Source organism: Scyliorhinus canicula, chromosome 7 (genome assembly GCF_902713615.1).
Source record: "Scyliorhinus canicula chromosome 7, sScyCan1.1, whole genome shotgun sequence".
NCBI classification, from domain to species: Eukaryota; Metazoa; Chordata; class Chondrichthyes; order Carcharhiniformes; family Scyliorhinidae; genus Scyliorhinus; species Scyliorhinus canicula.
This window is the reverse complement of record NC_052152.1, coordinates 196,262,044-196,281,861: the sequence shown is the minus strand read 5'-3', so window position 1 is coordinate 196,281,861 and position 19,818 is coordinate 196,262,044. Positions and strand designations below refer to the sequence as shown.

Sequence of the window (19,818 nt, the reverse complement as noted above, 5' to 3'; positions counted from 1 at the left end):
GGTCCTCCAGTATCCCGGCAGCCCCGCGGGGGCGTTGGTGCCGGCCTGGGCGCCGCCATCTTCCCTCTGCCAGCCGGGCATGTCACTCCACTCTCTGGCAATTTCTTTCATCTCCCCTTCACAAGACGTAAGGCGTAGAATACCATTGCGTGGCTCCTCATACTCATCAATTAACAGTTTCGGGAGAAAACCGGAGCACCTGGAGAAACCCATGCAGCCACGGAGAACCCCATGCAGCCACGGAGAACGTGCAGATTCCAGGGACCCAGGTTTGATTCCCGCTTGGGTCACTGTGGAGTCTGCACTTCTCCTTGGCTGGATGGATTGCTCCAGGTGCTCCGGTTTTCTCCCGAAACACGGGCGGTTAGGTGAATTGGACATTCTGAATTCTCCCTCTCTGTACCCGAAACAGGTGGCAGAGTGTGGCGACGAGGGGATTTTCACAGTAACTTCATTGCAGTGTTAATGTAGCCTACTTGTGATAATAAAGATTATATATAATATAAGCCTACTTGTGACAATAATAAAGATTATGATTATTATGAATAGAACTGGATAATGGACAGGTCAACCACCCACTTTAACTGTCGCACCCTCTACCCACAAGACAGATGAACACAGAGGTAGGAGGTGAGGGTTGAAAAATAAGGATGAAAGTCAAAAGTTAAGGGTCCTTCCTTCCGATGGTAGCTCTTTTAGCACACTTTCTTCACAGCAAGCTTGCAGATTAGAGTCTTTGGTTTGCCGCCAGTCAGGGCCTTTGTAGAATAATTCATTCAAGATCCCTGCAGTTTAGCAAAGGCAGTACTCACAGGCAACAGGCTTTCTGGAGAAATACCTTATTCCTCATCAAACTGGGCCTTCACCTCGAGATCCACATTTAGGCCTCCTATCTTTCTGGAGAGACTATTTTACATCAAACTTTGCCTTCAGCCGGTGGTTTGACTTCAGATCTCTGCAGTCTCGAGAACACAACCCAGAGACTTCCTGGAGAGTCAGACCGCACAGAATTAGCTGGATCTTTCAGGAGAGAGTTAGTTGGATCTCTTCACTGGGACCTCAAGAAGTCTTACAACACCAGGTTAAAGTCCAACAGGTTTGTTTCAAACACTAGCTTTCGGAGCACTGCTCCTTCCTCAGGTGAAGGAGCTGTGCTCCGAAAGCTAGTGCTTGAAACAAGCCTGTTGGACTTTAACCTGGTGTTGTAAGACTTCTTACTGTGCTCACCCCAGTCCAACGCCGGCATCTCCACATCCTGGGACCTCGAGACTCTGAAAAGCCTTACAGTAAATAATATCCAATCATCACCTGTTACTGGGCAGAGCACACCTTTGTGTGCCAATTCATTGGCCACCAGCCAATCAATCAAACAGAGTCCTCACTGATATGGACCAGTATGAAATCTCCAGTTTAAACCAGCATAGCCTTCCGGATTCTTCTGTTTGAATTAAACATACAGGCTTCAGGGGCAGTACGGTGGTACAGTGCTTAGCATTGCTGCCTACGTCGCTGAGGACCCGGGTTCGAATCCCGGCCCTGGGTCACTGTGTGGTGTTTGCACATTCTCCCTGTGTCTGCGTGGGTTTCGCTCCCACAACCCAAAAGATGTGCAGGATAGGTGGATTGGCCATGCTAAATGGCCCCTTAATTAGAAAACAAAAGAATTGGGTCCTCTAAATTTAAAAAAAGGTACAGGCTTCATACAGGCTGCTTGCCTTAAAGTGAGATGTCCATCAATCATCCTTAGATCAAAAGTGCAACAGCAAAATAAAAGAAAGGGGAAATAAGGGAATTAGCAAGAAGGACCCTCACAATGCACAGTGAAATATTTTAAGTTGCAATTCAGGTGGCCGGAACAATTGATAACTGCGATGCTAACTATTGGAAGGTTTCAAGTAAACCAGCAGACATTGTGATCCTATTGCATGGTGACTTGATTTTCATTGAAGGTATAAACATGTTACAAACATTCTAAGTGGCTGAACATCAGGGGATCTTTGTAGGGGTAATTCAAAGCATGTACTGTTTAAATTATTAACAAGTATTGGGTGACTGCCAATTTGATCAACATGGAGTAAAAACACCTCCTTGTGTTGTCCCTTTAAATTGGACTGACTGACAGCTCCTTATTCAAAGATGTTCTGGTTGAAATACACACTGCAGAGCTTTTTCAACAGCTTCAGTAGTGTCTAGAATTGGCACAAGTACTCCACAGACTGAAACATAAATTGTGTCACCTTATAGCATTGGATCCCTGAAGCTCCACATTGTTTCATTTAAAAACATTTGGATAATAAACTGCAAGTGCATTTTAGAAAATAACATTTTAATTCCTTGTTAACTGATATATATTATTTTAAAGTGTTAATATCCCCCTGTGTGGCACGGTGGCGTAATGGTTAGCACTGCTGCCACACGGCGCTGAGAACACGCATTCGATCCTGGCCCCGGGCCACTGTCCTTGTGGAGTTTGCACATTCTCCCTGTGTCTACATGGGTTTCACCCCCACAACCCAAAAAGGTGCGCAGGTTAGGTTGATTGGCCATGCTAAATTGTCTTCTAATTGGAAAAAAAATTGGATACTGTAAATTTATTTTAAAAAACATATCTCCTTGTGCCTTACTGAATTGTACATTATCTTTACTTGAAAATAAATATGAATATTTTAAATCTGACAATCCTTTTTAACAGGAAAGATGGTAACCACCTGTGTAGTCTCCAGTGTGACAAACTGTACCTAAACGTTAATAGTTGTCTGACATGGTATTTCACTAGCACTGTATAAGCTTGCTGGATCAGTTCATAAAGGCTTGTCCTGTTTTTGGAAATTATCTTTTTGCTGTGAATACAAAAAAATTGTGAGTAATCGGAATAAAATATCCTTGCAGTGATTTTATATTCACGCCAACTACCGTGGTGGGATCTGAAACCATGCCCCCGACTCCAGTGACATTATCATTACGTCACCATCTCCCCATCCTCGCAGCAAATGTGAGTCCAGCCAATTTAAATACAAGAATTAAGGTGAGCATTTGAAACGCCATAGCATACAAGGGCATGGGGCAAGTGCTGGAAAATGGGGTTAGAATGGGTTGGTGATTGATGGCCGACGCAGACACGATGGGCCAAAGGGCCTCTTTCTGTGTTGTAAATCTCTCTGACACTAAATTAGGGCAATTTTGTACTTTGCAGTCACGTTCCTAATAAGCACCTTGGTGGAAACCATGAAATCTCTGACAGCCAAAATCAGAGAACATTTATTCAATCCTGGTAAAATTCAAACCTACATTGCTGAGATGAAAGGGTTGTGCGCTCATGGTCATGGGAACAGGTATAAGAGTTTTGTATGGCAGATATGGCAATTCTTATGAGTCAAACGACCACATTTTCCACTGAAACAAAAATTATGGGGATAAAAGCAAATGACTGCAGATGCTGGAATCTGAAACAAAAACAGAAAATACTGGGCAATCACAGCAGGTCTGACTGAATCTGTGGAGAGAAAAGGGAGCTAACATTTTGAGTCTGGATGACTCGGTCAAAATTATGGGGATCTGGATTATGCACTGGGTTATCTATTGGTCTTTCAACTCCCAAGTTTATAAGTAAGAATATACAAAAACCGAGTTTGGGCAGTTTGAAATCCATAATCCCATAATTAATAATCTTTATTGTCACAAGTGGCTGACATTAACACTGCAATGAAGTTACTGTGAAAAGCCTCACACCACCTTAACTTGGGAATATATTGCCGTTTCGTCACAAGGTCACTGGGTCAACATCCAAGGAATCCAAGGGCAGCACAGTAGCACAATGGATAGCATTGTGGCTTCACAGCGCCAGGGTCCTTGGTACGATTCCCCGCTGGGACACTGTCTGTGCGGAGTCTGCATGTTCTCCCAGTGTCTCCGTGGGTTTCCTCCGGGTGCTCCGGTTTCCTCCCACAGTCTAAAGACGTGCAGGTTAGATGGTTTGGCTATGCTAAATTGCCCTTAGTATCCAAAACGTTTAGGAGGGGTTATGGGTATAGGGTGGAAGTGAGGGCTTAAGTGTGTCGGTGCAGACTCGATAGGCCGAATGGCCTCCTTCTGCACTGTATGTTCTATGAATCCCCTCCTAACAGCAACGTGGGTGTACCTACAACACAAGGACTGCAGCAGGTCAAGAAGGCAGCTCACTATCACGTTCTCAAGGGCAATACATTCTGATCCAGCCAGCGAAGCCCACATCCCACAAAGGAATATTTAAAAATAACTCTCATACATGCAATTACCTTGACAACTGATAAAGCGTTTCTTGGTTTGCAATTTGCTGTTTTAGCAATCGGAATTACTTTTGACTACTTTCCCTCAGACATGTCCTCTTTTGCACAGAGCGATGTGTAGAATGAAAGGGATGGGAAAGGCAGAAGACAACAAATTAAGAATCAAGAATAAAGGACCACTTTTAATCCACCCATCAGTAGCCGCACCAACTGATTTTAAAATATTGAACTCAAAAATATCACAGACTTTTATTTTGTTATATATTTTGACAAAGCCTTTGAAAGTAAAAATTAGGAAAAAAGTCAAATATTTTAATTAAAATAAAATACTTTGGCTATCCAACCATGGATCTCTTTCTCCCCCTCTGTCGAACCTCATCAAGTTTCTTTATCACGGGAGCTGACTTTTTAGAAGCGGTAGAGTAGCTCTTAAGGACGATTTTGAACACATTTTCTGTGTTGGGGTGACTGCTCAGGAAAGCCTTTTCCAAAACATAAAGGTCGACTCCTTTATCCTCCGGCAAAGCGGAGGTGAAACTCAGGCCAAAGTCTATCAGCACCAAACTCAACTCCTCCTCAGGCTGCCGTATCATTATGTTTGAGGTAGTGAGGTCTCCGTGGACAACATCCTCATCGTGCATTTTCGCCAGGATCTGACCAATTCTTTCTGCCAAGGGAAACAGCTTTGCTGCGTCTGTTGCAGACTTCTGTTTGGAGGCTATATAGTCACGGACAGTTATAGCCCCAACTAAATCTTCGAGGTAGATGCAATTTGCATTGTAATCCACAAAATACACCACAGGGGTTGCAATACCTAGAAATAAAAAGAAGAAAAATGACTTTCTACATATTTTGCTTTAACTTGGTCCTCATCTCATGGAAGGTTTGACTCCTGCTGGAATATGTTTTGAGAGTTTTCAGTCACTTCTCTGCTACTGTGTCCAAGTACTAAAGTGCGCGTGCGAATGCAGAGTGAAGGAAGGCTGTTTGATTATATGGGGCATCATAGCATACCCCGATATTCTCCCACCCAATGTTAACTTGCACCCACTTTCTAGCAGTTAGAGGTCAGGGCCATGAATCCTAACCAATCTTCCTTTCACTGGTCTAGCTGAAACAAAGTGGGTTGTTCTGCTTCTGTCACAGTGGGCGCACATCAACTGACATGGCAGAAGCTGAAGATTGAATGCATTTCAATTTATAACCCCATTATGCACTGCTCTGACTGAGCTTCTGGGGGAGTTTTAGATTCATCTTACATAGAATTGTGATTTAGGATTTTGATTAAAGAGAGATTCAAGCTACATTTTCTTTTAAACTTAAACTGGATTACTGCAATAACATTGCTACAGATCTCTGTGCTGTTGGTAATTAGTCAGATCACATCTGCAAAACTGCAGTAAGGTTCCCAAGCCTCAAAATTGTGTTTGGCTTGGTTACAGACGAACACACTACTTTCAAGTGAGGCTTCTTTGCTCACAAACATAGGTGTTCATCAGTTTATTTAAGTTAACGTATCTGTCAAAACAAAGTCTAAGCATCTGCCCACTAAAACCGACTATATCGGTTTCTAGATTCTGGATCTAGACTCTGGAGACACAGGCTGAGATTTTCAGCCATGGTGTTGCTCGATCCGTGATTTTCTTCCCATTATAAATCAATGGGTGGAAAATTATTACTTCATTCAACATCACAACAGAGACTCCACTTCAAAAAATACATAATGCTTTGGCTGCAAAGCACTTTAGTGTACCCTGTGACTTTGAATGATATATATAAATATATTATATACTCAAGTCTTTCTTTATTTCTGTATATCCGATTGCACTCATCCAGTCTCAATTGCCCGTAGTGTAAGGTTAATGGGGGGATTGTTGGGTTACGGGTATACGGGTTACGTGGGTTTAAGTAGGGTGATCATTGCTCAGCACAACATCGAGGGCCGAAGGGCCTGTTCTGTGCTGTACTGTTCTATGGTTGGATTGTTCTATGGTCTCCCGAACTCCCAAGGCCAAAAACGTGAATCTCAATTTCTCAATGTTTACTCGAGAGAAATAAGCAGTGTACTGAACATGGAACAAAATTGTTGAGAGAAAAGATAATCCTTAAAGTATGGCTTTTTGAAATGGAAAGAACTGCTGAAAGTCTAAAATTAATCGGAGTTTCCATCTGAAGCGTTAACCACTGGTTTCCTTTAAGATGTTGATGGTCTTCCATCATTTTATTCTGGAGAAAAATCCCCCGTAATACACACTCACCAGCTTTCCTGCACCTGAGGATAGAACGTACTTCCTGAATCGTCCTGCGATGTGTGAGCTTCTTGTCCAGAGCAGCGTGTCGATAGGATTTGGGGAATCTCTCCTTCACAATGGTTGGCTTCCCAAGGAAATCACCCCTGTAGATTTTGGCCTCGGCACCTTGTTTGACCATCTGGAAATGTTGAAGGAAGTCTTGGACCCGCAGCCTCCCGAGTGTTTCCGGGTCACCCTGCTGCGGAGTTTCTGCCATCGCAGTGTGGGAAGCTCAAAGGAAAGTCTGCAATTAAAGTCAGAACGCAGGAAAACGGTGAAGCAAAGCTACAACAGAAGGTGCTGCAGTGTTTTCTCTTTCATTGTACTACAAAGTGGGGAAACCAAATGTTTTCATCCCTGTTCACAGCATGCTCCCCAAGTTTACGTGTTGTGAATTCACATGATCAAAATTAAAGATGGCAGTGCTGCAAAATAGAATATTTTTCTACTTCTGACATCCAGTCATGGTATTAAACATTCCCAACATGTTGAGCATCAAATCCAAGTGGTCAAGGTCTTTTTCACGCAGACATGGGGAGAATGTGCAAACTCCACATGGACAGTGACCCGGGGCCGGGATCGAACCTGGGTCCTCGGCAGCAGTGCTAACCACTGCGCCACCGTGCCGCCCCACAATCTCAAGATTCATGGGTAACATTCCAATACGTTACCCAGTTGTGAGGCTAGTGAGCTAGCCTTTTTGACCATTAGAAAGAATTGCACAAGCACAACCCTGTTCTAGCCCATCAGTACACACTAGTCCAATTTCAACAAAGGGTTATTGGGGAACAATCAGAAGCTCGTTGCTTCCATAAGAATTCCTCTAACCTAACATTGAAGTGAAGTGTTCAACGCTAAATGTCAATTTGGCCAAACTTAGCTGACTTGAGCACAGACCATGGATTAAACACAGTGCATTTACAGTCCACACCACACAGCGCAAGTTACCAACTGAGCCATCAGCAAAGACTATCCCTTTGATTGGAGAAAGCGATGGGAAATTCTGATTTTTATTTACAGAGCCTGGGAAGAGATGCATTACTTTTGTTAGATGTTGCAATTCAGCATTATTGAAATTAATATATTGGTAAGCAAATCAAAAATAGCTGCCAAAAGATGGTGCAGCCTGATTCTTTAAATTAAAAGCATTTTAATCCTTGATTTTTGGACTTCCGGTGTGCATCATGAAGTGAGTGAGCACACAGAGGCAGCTCCTGCCTAAGGTTGCAGAAAAGAGCTCTTTTTTGGGCAGCACGGGTTGGAATTTCGATGAAAAGGCGTGGGTGAATGTTCAAGGAGTATTTTCCCCCAGGAATAGGATGTTTCCTGGTTATCAGACCCTCAGAAACAGTGCAAGATTTGTCTGAACAGCAACAAACAAAAGCCTCTGCAAGCATGCTAGCGGGGGAAGGGCCAGCTTATAGATCTCAAGCTGACCTGAGGGCCTTTATGAAAGCTGAATTCTAGCAGCAGAGGGAAGAACTGTGAAAAGATCTCACCAAGGCCATTGAAGAAGCGGAGACGGACTTCCGGTAGCGGTGATGCGGAGCTAAGCCGCACGTTCAGTGGCTCCCACTATTTTCGGACTGTGGGGCTCTTTTAAGGGCTCGCAGTAGTGCTGTTTGGAATTTTCCCCGTGTGGGAACACTCCTTCTCAGATTCTCCACCGGTGGATGGCCTGGACTAGGAGTGGAGCAGTCAGAAAACCGGCTTTGCAGGTGCGGCTGCAGCTCCCGCTACTTAAGGACTTTTGGGCCGATTTGAGGGCCCCAAACGGCGCTGTCTCGACGAATCCCGGTGGGGGAAGGTGTCTAGAGGAGCATTCACCATAATTTATGGTGCTCACCCGGGGTGGGGCAAAGGAAAAGGCTGCAGCAGCTCCACAAGAAAAGCGGGGGAAGAAGGACAAAATGGCGGCCGGCGGAACACCTGAGGACTGGTGGAAGTGGGCGCAGGAGCAGCAAGCTGCTCTTCTGCGCTGTTTTGCGGAGCTGAAGGCTGAGTTGCTGGACTCACTGAATGCGACTACCAACAAGCTGCTTGGAGCTCAGGCGGCCCAGGAGGTGTCTATCCGGGAGTTGCAGCAGCAGGCCGCTGAGCGAGAGGAGGAGGCCGTGGGCCTCGTGGGGAAAGTGGAGTTGCACGAGGCACTTCACAAAAAGTGGCAAGATCGCTTGGAGGAGCTGGACGTTCGCATGAGGCGAAAGAATTTGAGGATCCTGGGCCTGGCGGAGGGGCTGGAGGGGTCGGATCTCCCGTGGTACGTGACCATGATGTTGAGCTCGTTGATGGGAGCGGGGTCCTTCCATTTGCCCCTGGAGCTTGAGGGAGCTCACAGAGTGCTGGCCAGGAGGCCTAAGGCAAATGAACCCCCGCGGGCGGTGCTGGTGCGGTTCCATCGATTTAGTGACCGGGAGTGTGTGCTGCGCTGGGCCAAGAAAGAGAGGAGCAGCAAGTGGGAGAATTCGGTAGTGCGAATCTACCAGGACTGGAGTGCGGAGGTGGCAAAGCGGAGGGCCGGGTTCAACCGGACGAAGGCGGTGCTGCATGCCAAGCAGGTCAGATTTGGAATGCTGCAGCCTGCGCGTCTGTGTATGACATTTAAGGACTGGCACCACTACTTCGAGTCCCCGGAGGAGGCGTGGGCCGTTGTACAGGCGGAGAAGCTGGACTCGAACTAGGATCTGGGGACACACTATGGCCGTTGCTGTTTCCCTGTTGCTGTTCTTCAATTTTGGCATGTTTTTTTTTATGCTGCTTTTCTTTTTGCTCTGTTTCCAGGTGGGTTTGTCTGTTGGGTATGGGTGTGCGGTATGTGGGGAACGTTGGGGGTATGTGCTTTATATGTTCTCTTCTGTACGGGGCCGGGGGTTGGGGTGAAACTGGATTTTGAGGAGCTGCGTCGGAAGGGTGGGGTGTGGCAGTGTGAAAGCGCGGGCTTTCCTCTGGTTGTCCGCGCTGCGGGGCAGGGGGGGCGGAGCTGGAGGTGGGGGCGTGGCCTCTACTGGTTTTCTTTCCCACGCTGAAGCGGTGCCAAGGAGGTGTGGCAAGAGGGGGATGACCACATGCTGGGAGGAGATGGGTTTTGGCAGGAGCTGCCGGGTCAGCAGAAGTCAGCTGACTCACGGAAGTACCATGGAGGGTGCGTCGCGGCTAGGTGGGGTCCTAGCCTGGGCCGGGGGGGGTAGAGGAGAGGCGTTATCGCCATGGGGAACGGGTCAGGCGGGGCGAGCTGGCCTGGAGCGAGCAGTCGATAAGCTATGGCTAGCCGGCGGGGGAGAAGGGCAGGTTGCTCTCTGATTCGGCTGATTACCTGGAACGTGAGGGGGCTGAATGGGCCGGTTAAGAGAACCAGGGTATTTTCTCATCTGAAGGGGCTGAAGGCGGACGTGGCTATGCTCCAGCAGACCCACTTGAAGGTGGCGGACCAGGTTCGTCTGAGGAAGGGGTGGGTGGGGCAGGTTTTTCACTCAGTATTGGACGCGAAGAACCGGGGGGTGGCGATCCTGGTGGGGAAGAGGGTGGCGTTCGAGGCGGCTGAGGTGGTGTCGGACAAGGAGGGCAGATATATTATGGTGAAGGGTAGGCTGCAGGGAGAGAAGGTGGTGCTGGTTAATGTATATGCCCCGAATTGGGATGATGCCGGCTTCATGAGGCGCTTGTTGGGCCGCATTCCGGACCTGGAGGCAGGGGGCCTGATCATGGGGGAAGACTTTAACACAGTGCTGGATCCCCCACTGGACCGGTCCAGTTCAAGGACGGGTAGGAGACCGGCGGCGGCCAGAGTGCTGAGGGGGTTTATGGACCAGATGGGAGGGGTGGATCCCTGTAGGTTTGGGAGGCCGAGACCGCGGGAGTATTCCTTTTTCTCCCATGTCCATAGGGTCTATTCCCGAATAGATTTTTTCATCCTGAGCAGGGGATTGATCCCGAAGGTGCAGGATGCAGAGTATTCGGCCATAGCAATTTCAGACCATGCTCCGCACTGGGTTGATCTGGAGATGGGGGAGGCGCGGGACCAGCGCCCGCTCTGGCGCCTGGATGTGGGGCTGCTGGCTGATGAGGAGATGTGTAGGAGGGTCCGGGGAAGTATTGAGGGGTATCTTGATACCAATGATACGGGGGAGGTCCAGGTGGGGATGGTCTGGGAGGCTCTGAAAGCAGTGATCCGGGGAAAGCTGATCTCCATCCGGGCCCATAGGGAAAGGAGGGAGAGGAAGGAGAGGGAGAGACTGGTGGGAGAGCTCCTGGATGTGGACAGGAGATTTGCGGAGGCACCGGAGGAGGGGTTACTGGGGGAACGGCGCAGTTTGCAGGCCAAATTTGACTTGTTGACCACCAGAAAGGCGGAGACACAGTGGAGGAGGTCACAGGGCACGGTATATGAGTATGGGGAGAAGGCAAGCAGGATGTTGGCGCATCAGCTCCGCAGGCGAGATGCAGCTAGGGAAATTGGTGGAGTGACGGATAGGGGTGGGAATGTAGTGCAGAAGGGGACAGAAGTAAATGGGGTCTTTAGGGACTTCTACGAGGAACTGTACCGGTCAGAACCTCCGATGGGGAGAGGGGGGATGCAGAGCTTCATGAACAGGCTACGGTTCCCAAGGGTTCAAGAGGAGCTGGTAGAGGGGCTGGGGGCGCCGATAGAGTTGGAGGAGCTAGTCAGGGGGATTGGACAAATGCAGTCAGGTAAGGCGCCGGGGCCGGACGGGTTCCCGGTGGAATTTTATAAAAAATATGCGGATCTGGTGGGCCCCCTGTTGGTGCGAGCTTTCAATGAGGCATGGGAAGGGGGGGGGGCTTTGCCCCCGACGATGTCGCGGGCACTGATCTCTCTGATCCTAAAGCGGGATAAGGACCTCTTGCAGTGTGGATCATACAGGCCTATCTCGCTCCTCAATGTTGACGCTAAGTTGCTGGCGAAGATCCTGGCCACCAGGATAGAGGACTGTGTGCCAGGGGTGATACATGAGGATCAGACAGGATTTGTCAAGGGACGGCAGCTCAACACGAATGTGCGGAGACTGCTAAATGTTATTATGATGCCGGCAGTGGAGGGGGAGGCGGAGATAGTGGTGGCGCTGGATGCGGAGAAAGCGTTTGATAGAGTTGAGTGGGGGTACCTGTGGGAGGTGCTGGAGCGGTTCGGATTCGGGGAGGGATTCATCAAATGGGTGAGGCTGCTCTACGCGGCTCCGATGGCGAGTGTAGTTACAAATGAAAGGAGATCGGAGTACTTTAGGCTCTACCGTGGGACCAGGCAGGGGTGCCCCCTGTCCCCCTTGCTCTTTGCACTGGCGATTGAACCTTTGGCTATGGCGTTGAGGGAGTCAGGGAGATGGAGGGGTCTGGTGCGGGGTGGGGAGGAACATCGTGTATCGCTGTGTGCGGACGACCTGCTGTTGTATGTGGCGGATCCAGAAGGGGGAATGCCGGGGGTGATGGAGCTGTTAGCCGAATTTGGGGGCTTCTCGGGCTATAAGTTAAATTTAGGCAAGAGTGAGGTATTTGTAGTACACCCGGGTGATCAGGAGGAGGGAATTGGGAGACTCCCATTTAAGAGGGCAGTGAAGAGTTTCAGATACCTGGGGGTGCAGGTGGCCAGGAGTTGGGGGACTGTCCATAAGCTTAATTTTACCAGGCTGGTGGAGCAGATGGAAGAGGAATTTAAAAGGTGGGACATGGTGCCGCTATCGTTGGCGGGTAGAGTGCAGTCCGTCAAAATGACGGTTCTCCCGAGGTTCTTGTTCCTTTTTCAGTGTTTGCCCATCTTTATCCCTAGGGCCTTTTTTAGAAGGGTTACGAGCAGCATCATGAGCTTTGTTTGGGCGCATGGGACCCCGAGGGTGAAGAGGGTCTTCTTGGAGCGGGGTAGAGATGGGGGGGGGGGGGGGGGGCTGGCGTTACCCAATCTCTCGGGGTATTATTGGGCGGCCAATGTGTCGATGGTGCGCAAGTGGGTAATGGAGGGGGAGGGGGCAGCATGGAAACGGATGGAGAGGGCGTCCTGTGGAGATACAAGCCTGGGGGCCCTGGTAACGGCGCCGTGGCCGCTCCCTCCTACGTGGTATACCACGAGTCCGGTGGTGGCGGCTACCCTCAAGATTTGGGGGCAGTGGAGGCGACATAGGGGAGAAGTGGGGGGCTCGATGGAGGCTCCGTTAAGGGGGAACCATAGGTTCGTCCCCGGGAACATTGATGGGGGATTTCAGGGTTGGTACAGAGCGGGCATCAGACAGCTGAGCGACCTGTTTATTGATGGGAGGTTTGCGAGCCTGGGGGAGTTGGAGGAGAAATTTGGGCTCCCCCCGGGGAACATGTTCAGGTATCTGCAGGTAAAGGCATTTGCTAGGCAGCAGGTGGAGGGATTCCCTTCGCTTCCCGCGAGGGGGGTGAGCGACAGGGTGCTTTCGGGGGTCTGGGTCGGAGAGGGGAAGATATCTGATATCTACAAGGTTATGCAGGAGGCGTCAGTAGAGGAGCTGAAAGCTAAGTGGGAGGGGGAACTGGGGGAACAGGTCGAAGACAGGACATGGGCTGATGCCCTGGAGAGGGTTAATTCTTACTCCTCGTGTGCGCGGCTTAGCCTCATCCAATTCAAGGTGCTGCACCGGGCCCACATGACTGGGACAAGGATGAGTAGGTTCTTTGGGGGTGAAGACAGGTGTGTCAGGTGCTCGGGGAGTCCAGCGAACCATGCCCATATGTTCTGGGCATGCCCGGCGCTGGAGGAGTTCTGGAAGGGGGTGGCGAGGACAGTGTCGAGGGTGGTGGGATCCAGGGTCAAGCCAGGATGGGGACTCGCGATTTTTGGGGTTGGGGTGGAGCCGGGAGTGCAGGAGGCGAAAGAGGCCGGTGTGCTGGCCTTTGCATCCCTAGTAGCCCGGCGAAGGATCTTGCTACAATGGAAGGATGCGAGGCCCCCCAAGCGTGGAGACCTGGATCAATGACATGGCGGGTTTCATTAAGCATGCCTCCTTTACTGTCCCTCCCGGACCATCTTCTTCCCCTCATACCCTCCACTCCCCTTCTTGTACCCCCACTACCCCTCCTGTGCCCTCCCCTCCCCTCCTGTGCCCTCCCCCCTCCCCTCCCCTCCTGTGCCCTCCCCCCCCCCCCTCCTGTGCCCTCCCCCACCACACCCCACCCCTCCTGTGCCCTCCCCCCACCCCTCCCCTCCTGTGCCCTCCCCCCACCCCACCCCTCCTGTGCCTCCCCCCACCCTCCCCTCCTGTGCCCTCCCCCCACCCCTCCCTCTGTGCCCTCCCCCCACCCACCCCTCCTGCTGCCCTCCCCCCACCCCTCCCCTCCTGTGCCCTCCCCCCACCCCACCCCTCCTGTGCCCTCCCCCCACCCTCCCCTCCTGTGGCCCTCCCCCCACTCCCCTCCTGTGCCCTCCCCCCACCCCTCCCCTCCTGTGCCCTCCCCCCACTCCCCTCCTTGCCCTCCCCCCACCCCTCCCCTCCTGTGCATCCCCCCCACCCCTCCTCCGTGCCCTCCCCCCCCCCTTGCCACCTACGGTGCCCCTCCCCCCCCTCCCCTCCTGTGCCCTCCCCCCCACCCCTCCCCTCCTGTGCCCTCCCCCCACCCCTCCCCTCCTGTGCCCTCCCCCCACCCCTCCCCTCCTGTGCCCTCCCCCCCCCCTCCCCTCCTGTGCCCTCCCCCCCCACTCCCCTCCTGTGCCCCCCCCCCCCCCCCACTCCCCTCCTGTGCCCTCCCCCCCACCCCTCCCCTCCTGTGCCCTCCCCCCACCCCTCCCCTCCTGTGCCCTCCCCCCCCACTCCCCTCCTGTGCCCTCCCCCCCCCCACTCCCCTCCTGTGCCCTCCCCCCCACTCCCCTCCTGTGCCCTCCCCCCCCCACTCCCCTCCTGTGCCCTCCCCCCCCACTCCCCTCCTGTGCCCTCCCCCCCACTCCCCTCCTGTGCCCTCCCCCCACCCCTCCCCTCCCCTCCTGTGCCCTCCCCCCACCCCTCCCCTCCTGTGCCCTCCCCCCACCCCTCCCCTCCTGTGCCCTCCCCCCACTCCCCTCCTGTGCCCTCCCCCCACTCCCCTCCCCTCCTGTGCCCTCCTGTGCCCCTCCTGCCCCGCGCGCGCGCGGTGCCTCACCTTGTCTTGTCTATTCTGCGCCGATTTATTCCAAAGGAAAGCTTTCCCAGCGGCTCGAGGCTAGGGGAGTGAAAGGTCAGCCGCTGACCCTGCACATACTCCCTTGTGCGCACCGGGAGTGGGAGGAAGGTCCCGAGGCGGTCCTCCAGTATCCCGGCACCCACCGCGGCTAGGTGAAGCTGACACGGGGGGCGCCATCTTTAATCCTGGCACCGTGCAGTTGCCACTCAAGTGCAGGAGTTTGCATCTGTCCCGAGTACAGTGCAGTTACGTGACTAATCAACTTGAGTTATATCCCAAATATTAAACCTTGGAGCACTGGCACACACCTGATAAATCTGTGCTGCTGCACATGTCCCAAGGTCAACATGTCCTTTCTAAGGCGTGGGACCCATAAATGTACACAGCACTGCGGATATGATATAACCAAGGCTTTGATTAGTTTTGAAAAAGAGTCTTATTGGATTCTAAGCATTAACACTGTGTTTCTCTCTCCACATATGCTGCCTGCCCTACCGTGTTATTCCACTACTCTCTGAGTTTTTTCCCCTTACATTCTAATCCTCTAAATATAAATATGAAGTCTTGTCTGGTAGTTTGTACCTGACTAGGACATCATAGTGATCCGTGTACACAGACCCCAAATTCCCTTTGGAACCATGGAAAGAATATTCATATCTGCAATATCCCGCACAGAACTTAAGGCGTGGGAATGATTATCTTCCCCGTGGTTCTTGCGGAGTATGCACTCTTCCGCTGAGGGGGTGGGGGAATTCCATTTCCCATTGTATAAAAGGATGGCCAGTATGGCACCAACCAGGAAGAGACCTGGTAGGCATCGGTCAGGAAGTGTATATACCTGTGGTGAATGTAACTTAGTAATTCACACTGTATTAACCAATACCATTGTAAGCGCAGTAGCGTTATGCGACCACTAGGGGGAGTAGCTCTGGGAATGCTCAGGAGTTTGTACAGGGCTCCACCCTTGGCTCCGCCCACGACTCCTCCCCCTAGACTGCTGTATAAATAACCGTGTCCAGAGCCAGCCTGCAGTTCATCGAGAGTTCAACGGGTAACAGGCTGGCTTTGTAGTAAGTAGATTAAAACCACTGTTCAAATCTTAAAGCACGTGTCTCGTGAATTGATGGTTCCGTCAATACCGTTATTGAAAATAAATCGAAGTTCTTTACTCGTTGTGGACTCCTCGTGTCCTTATTAAACTGCCGACGAAGAGTAAACTGGTTTGCTATCGGCTCTGCGACATACTCAGCTGAGCTGCCCCCCCCCCCCCCCCCCCCCCCCCCCACCGAATTTCTGGACACAGGTTTGAACCACTTATTTCACCATGCCTCGTTTGGCAAGTGAATGCAGTTAACATTTATGCGGAGATAAAAGCTTTTAATTTCAGAGCCAACTGATATAGCTCTAATTTTAAGTTTGAATCTTCTTGTTCTTGATTTTGACATCAGAGGAAGTAGCTTTTCTGTATTTGCACTATCAAACATCTTTATAATTCTGTACATCTGAAAGAGATTGCCCTTCTAAACCACCGTGAATCACATACCTAGCACATGTGCTTTCTGAAGTGAAACATGACCTTTTGCACAAATTAATTTGGAATAGGGTCCATCGGAGTGAATAGTGCACATTCGTACTGATGGGTTGCACACTTGGAATAACAGGTTCAGCTCCAGGTCTTGCCAATGGTCCGTTAAATAAAACTCACAATTGTACGCCCCAGGTTACAATGACACATTAAGTTTATTAAAAATTAAAATTAAACAGAAGAAAATGCAAAGACTGTAAATTACACCAGATTACAGAAATTAATGTACAGTCCCTGTTTCAAATAAGACATCTAAAAATTATAGCTGCTCTTTGCAATATATGTTTAATTTGAGCCAATGTTTGTCATTCAAAGTTTACATATAAAATCGTATAATCACAATGTGTTCAGTTGGCATCAGATTGTTTGTTGCCCAATAAAGAAAGGATTATGTGAAGAAAGCTTCAAGAATTATCGCCTGATTTGATTTAACACCCTATTTGAGCAGTCAGTGACTGACAGCTGTCAAAAGAACAGCGATTGTCTGACTGGTATTATTGAAACAAAGCTATTCCTGTTTTAGTCACAGAATTGTTACAGTGCAGAAGGAGGCCGTTTGGCCCATCGTTATTGCACCGGCTCGCCAAATGAGCGTCATGACTTATTGCCTTTCCTCTTCCTTTTCCCTCTACCCTTGCGCATTGTTTCTATCATCTAACGCCCCTTGAATGCCTGGATTGAACCTGCATCCACCACACTTCCAGGCGGTGCTTTCCAGCCCGAACCACTTGTGTGAAAGAATGTTTCCTCACATCACATTTGCTTCTTTTGCAAATCAATTTAAATCTGTGCCGTCTAGCTCCTGATCTTTTTTCGGGCGGGAACAGTTTCTCCCTGTCTACTCCGTCCAGCCCCCTCATGATTTTGAACCTCTCTGTCAAATCTCCTCTCAGCCTTCTCTCCAAGGACGACACTCCCAATCTCTCCAATCTGCCCTCATAACTAAGATTCTCACCCCTGGAACTGTTCTTGGAAACCTCTTCTGCACTCGCTCTGACACGTTCACATCCTTCCAAGAGTGAGACACCCAGAACTGAACACAATACTGCAGCTGTGGTCTAACTAGTATCTTGTATAAATTCAGCATAACCTCCTCGCTCTTGTACTCTTTGCCTCTATTAATAAAGGCCAGAATACTATATGCCTTATTAACTGCTCTCCATCTGTCCTGCCATTGATATACACACATATATACTCTCGTCCTGCACCCCTTTTAGAATTTTACTCCTTATTTTATGTTGTCTCTCCATGTTCTTCTGACCAACATGCATCACCTCACACTTCTCCACATTGAACTTGACCTTCCACCTATCTGGCCACTGCAACAACTTACCTGTGTCCTTTTGAAGCAAAATAATTCATTCTCAATATGTGGGCATTGTGGGCAAGACGGGTATTTATTGACCATCCCTTGTTGGCTGGAGGGCATCTTCTTAATGGCGGTTTGACTCATCTGAGGTCAATGCTGGGCCAATTCAGAAGGCAGTTAAGAATCAGCCACATTGATGTAGAACTGAAATAATATATAGGCCGGACCAGGACATATAGGACATCAAAAAGGATTTAGTCACACTGCTCCCCACAATGCTTCACCATTCAATAAGATCCTGGCTGATTTTCTACCTCGAAGCTTTCTCACTCTATTCCCAGATTCCCCATTGTGTTAGTGACTGAATGGACAGTCCTTTTTTTCTCTCTAAAAGTCATTTGTCAGATGGGTTAAAGAACATACAAAATAGGAGCAGAAGCAGGCCATTTTGTTCTTTAAGCCTAGTCCAGCATTCGTTGAGATCATGGCTGATCTTCCACTTCAACCCCATTTTCCTACACTATCGCTGTCTCCCTTGAAGTTTTGGCTATGTAGGAACCTATCAATCTCAATCTTGAACATACTTGTGGTGAATCACAGTAGCGTAATTCACACTGTATTACTATGTCTCTGTAAGCTCGGCACACGAGCAGTTGCGCTGCTCTGCCACTAGGGGCAGATGCACTGGGAGTGTACGGGAGTTTGTACTGGGCTCCACCCTTGGCTCCACCCACGGCTCATCCCCCCTAACCGGAAGTATAAAGATTGATGCTGGGAGCCTGCCTGCCAGTTCATCTGGAGTTCATCGTGTCACAGGCAGGCTCTGTTGTAGGACGATTAAAACCACTGTTCACTTCTAACCGCGTGCCGCGTGAATTGATGGTCTCATCACTACTCAACGACTGAGTCCATCTGGGACAGAGAATTCCAAAGATTAATCAACCCTCAGAGTGACTAAATTCCTCCTAATCTGCCTCTTATTCTGAGACTGTGACCCTTCGTTCTAAACCCCCCCCCCCCCCCCCCCCCCCCGCCAAGGAAAACATCCTTCCTGCATTTTTCCAATCAAGTTCATCCAGAAAATAGTAACTTAGTTGCTCTCATCATAACACAAGCAATATTGTTTTCACATTCGCACACATGGGGAGGGGGCGGGGGGGAGGGGCTGGCGGCAGCACGGTGGTGCAGTGGTTAGCACTGCTGCCTTATGGCGCCGAGGTCCCAGGTTCGATCCCGGCCCTGGGTCACTGTTCTTGTGGAGTTTGCACATTCTGCCGTGTCTGCCTGGATCTCACCCCCACAACCCAAAAAGATGTGCAGGGTAGGTGGATTGGCTAAATTTCCCCTTAATTGGAAAAAAAAAGGAATTCAATTTAATTTTTAAAAACATACGCACATAGGGAGCACATGGCACAGTGGTTAGCATTGCAGCCTACGGCGCTGAGGACCTGGGTTCGATCCCGGCTCTGGGTCACTGTCCGTGTGGAGTTTGCACATTCTCCCCGTGTCTGCGTGGGTTTCACCCTCACAACCCAAAGATGTGCAGGTTAGGTGGATTGGCCACGCTAAATTGCCCCTCAATTGGAAAAAAAATAATAGGGTACTCTAAATTTATAAAAAAAACAACATACGCACATACAGGCAGATTTCAGCAAGCAGCAATCAAATTAAATTGCTTTTCTTCACCAATCCCAAGATACTAATGAATAAAAAGAAAAAATGTCTTGTGACATTAAACAGCGCAGAACTTCAATCTTTCACACTGAATATGAAAGAATGTTTAACATTGCCTGATTCTTTTTTGAATCAATTAGTTACAGATTTTCTGTTATTATTTCAGATTTTGCATTATCTAAACAGAGCGACACAGAGAAAACACTTTTGGAGACTGCTGAGTTTCCTTCGGGTTTTGAACATCCGACACACAATTTATTAGTGTCGCGCCCCAGAACAAAACAAACCTGACACCGATGGAGCAATGAATAGTTGACCTGGTTGTTTGGGGTTGAATAATGTAGGTTGTGAAATTTATTATTAAATACTGGAGATTTCTCTCTGTTGCCTTCAGAAATCAGTGGTAATTTTATGTATTGTAATTTGCCTGACTCAGGCAATTAAATAAATTGGGCTAGTGCATGTTATTAATCGCTGGCTGGAAGGCTCAATGAGCTCTTGTTACCTGTTTTCTTATAAGAGAGGAGCAGAATGGCTCCAGCGACAGGATACTGGATTTCTCTCGAT

At 49.6% G+C, this 19,818-nt stretch overlaps 1 protein-coding gene and 1 long non-coding RNA gene across 2 annotated transcripts; one reads left to right on the top strand and one right to left on the bottom strand.

Annotated features, from left to right (window-relative positions):
• The first annotated feature begins 5 nt into the window (after nt 1–5).
• On the top strand, nt 6–19,648 carry LOC119969667. The gene is made up of 3 exons (XR_005461442.1): nt 6–127; nt 2,890–3,025; nt 19,418–19,648. It is a non-coding gene; the product is annotated as an uncharacterized LOC119969667 (long non-coding RNA).
• Nucleotides 4,428–14,840, bottom strand: tp53rk (TP53 regulating kinase). Its single transcript, XM_038803603.1, has 3 exons — nt 14,663–14,840; nt 6,524–6,800; nt 4,428–5,079 (listed from the first exon to the last, which is right to left on the bottom strand). Exons 2-3 carry the CDS (start codon nt 6,771–6,773, stop codon nt 4,601–4,603), a joined length of 729 nt encoding a protein of 242 aa, XP_038659531.1. The 5' UTR covers nt 6,774–6,800; nt 14,663–14,840; the 3' UTR covers nt 4,428–4,600.
• Nucleotides 19,649–19,818: the final 170 nt, after the last annotated feature.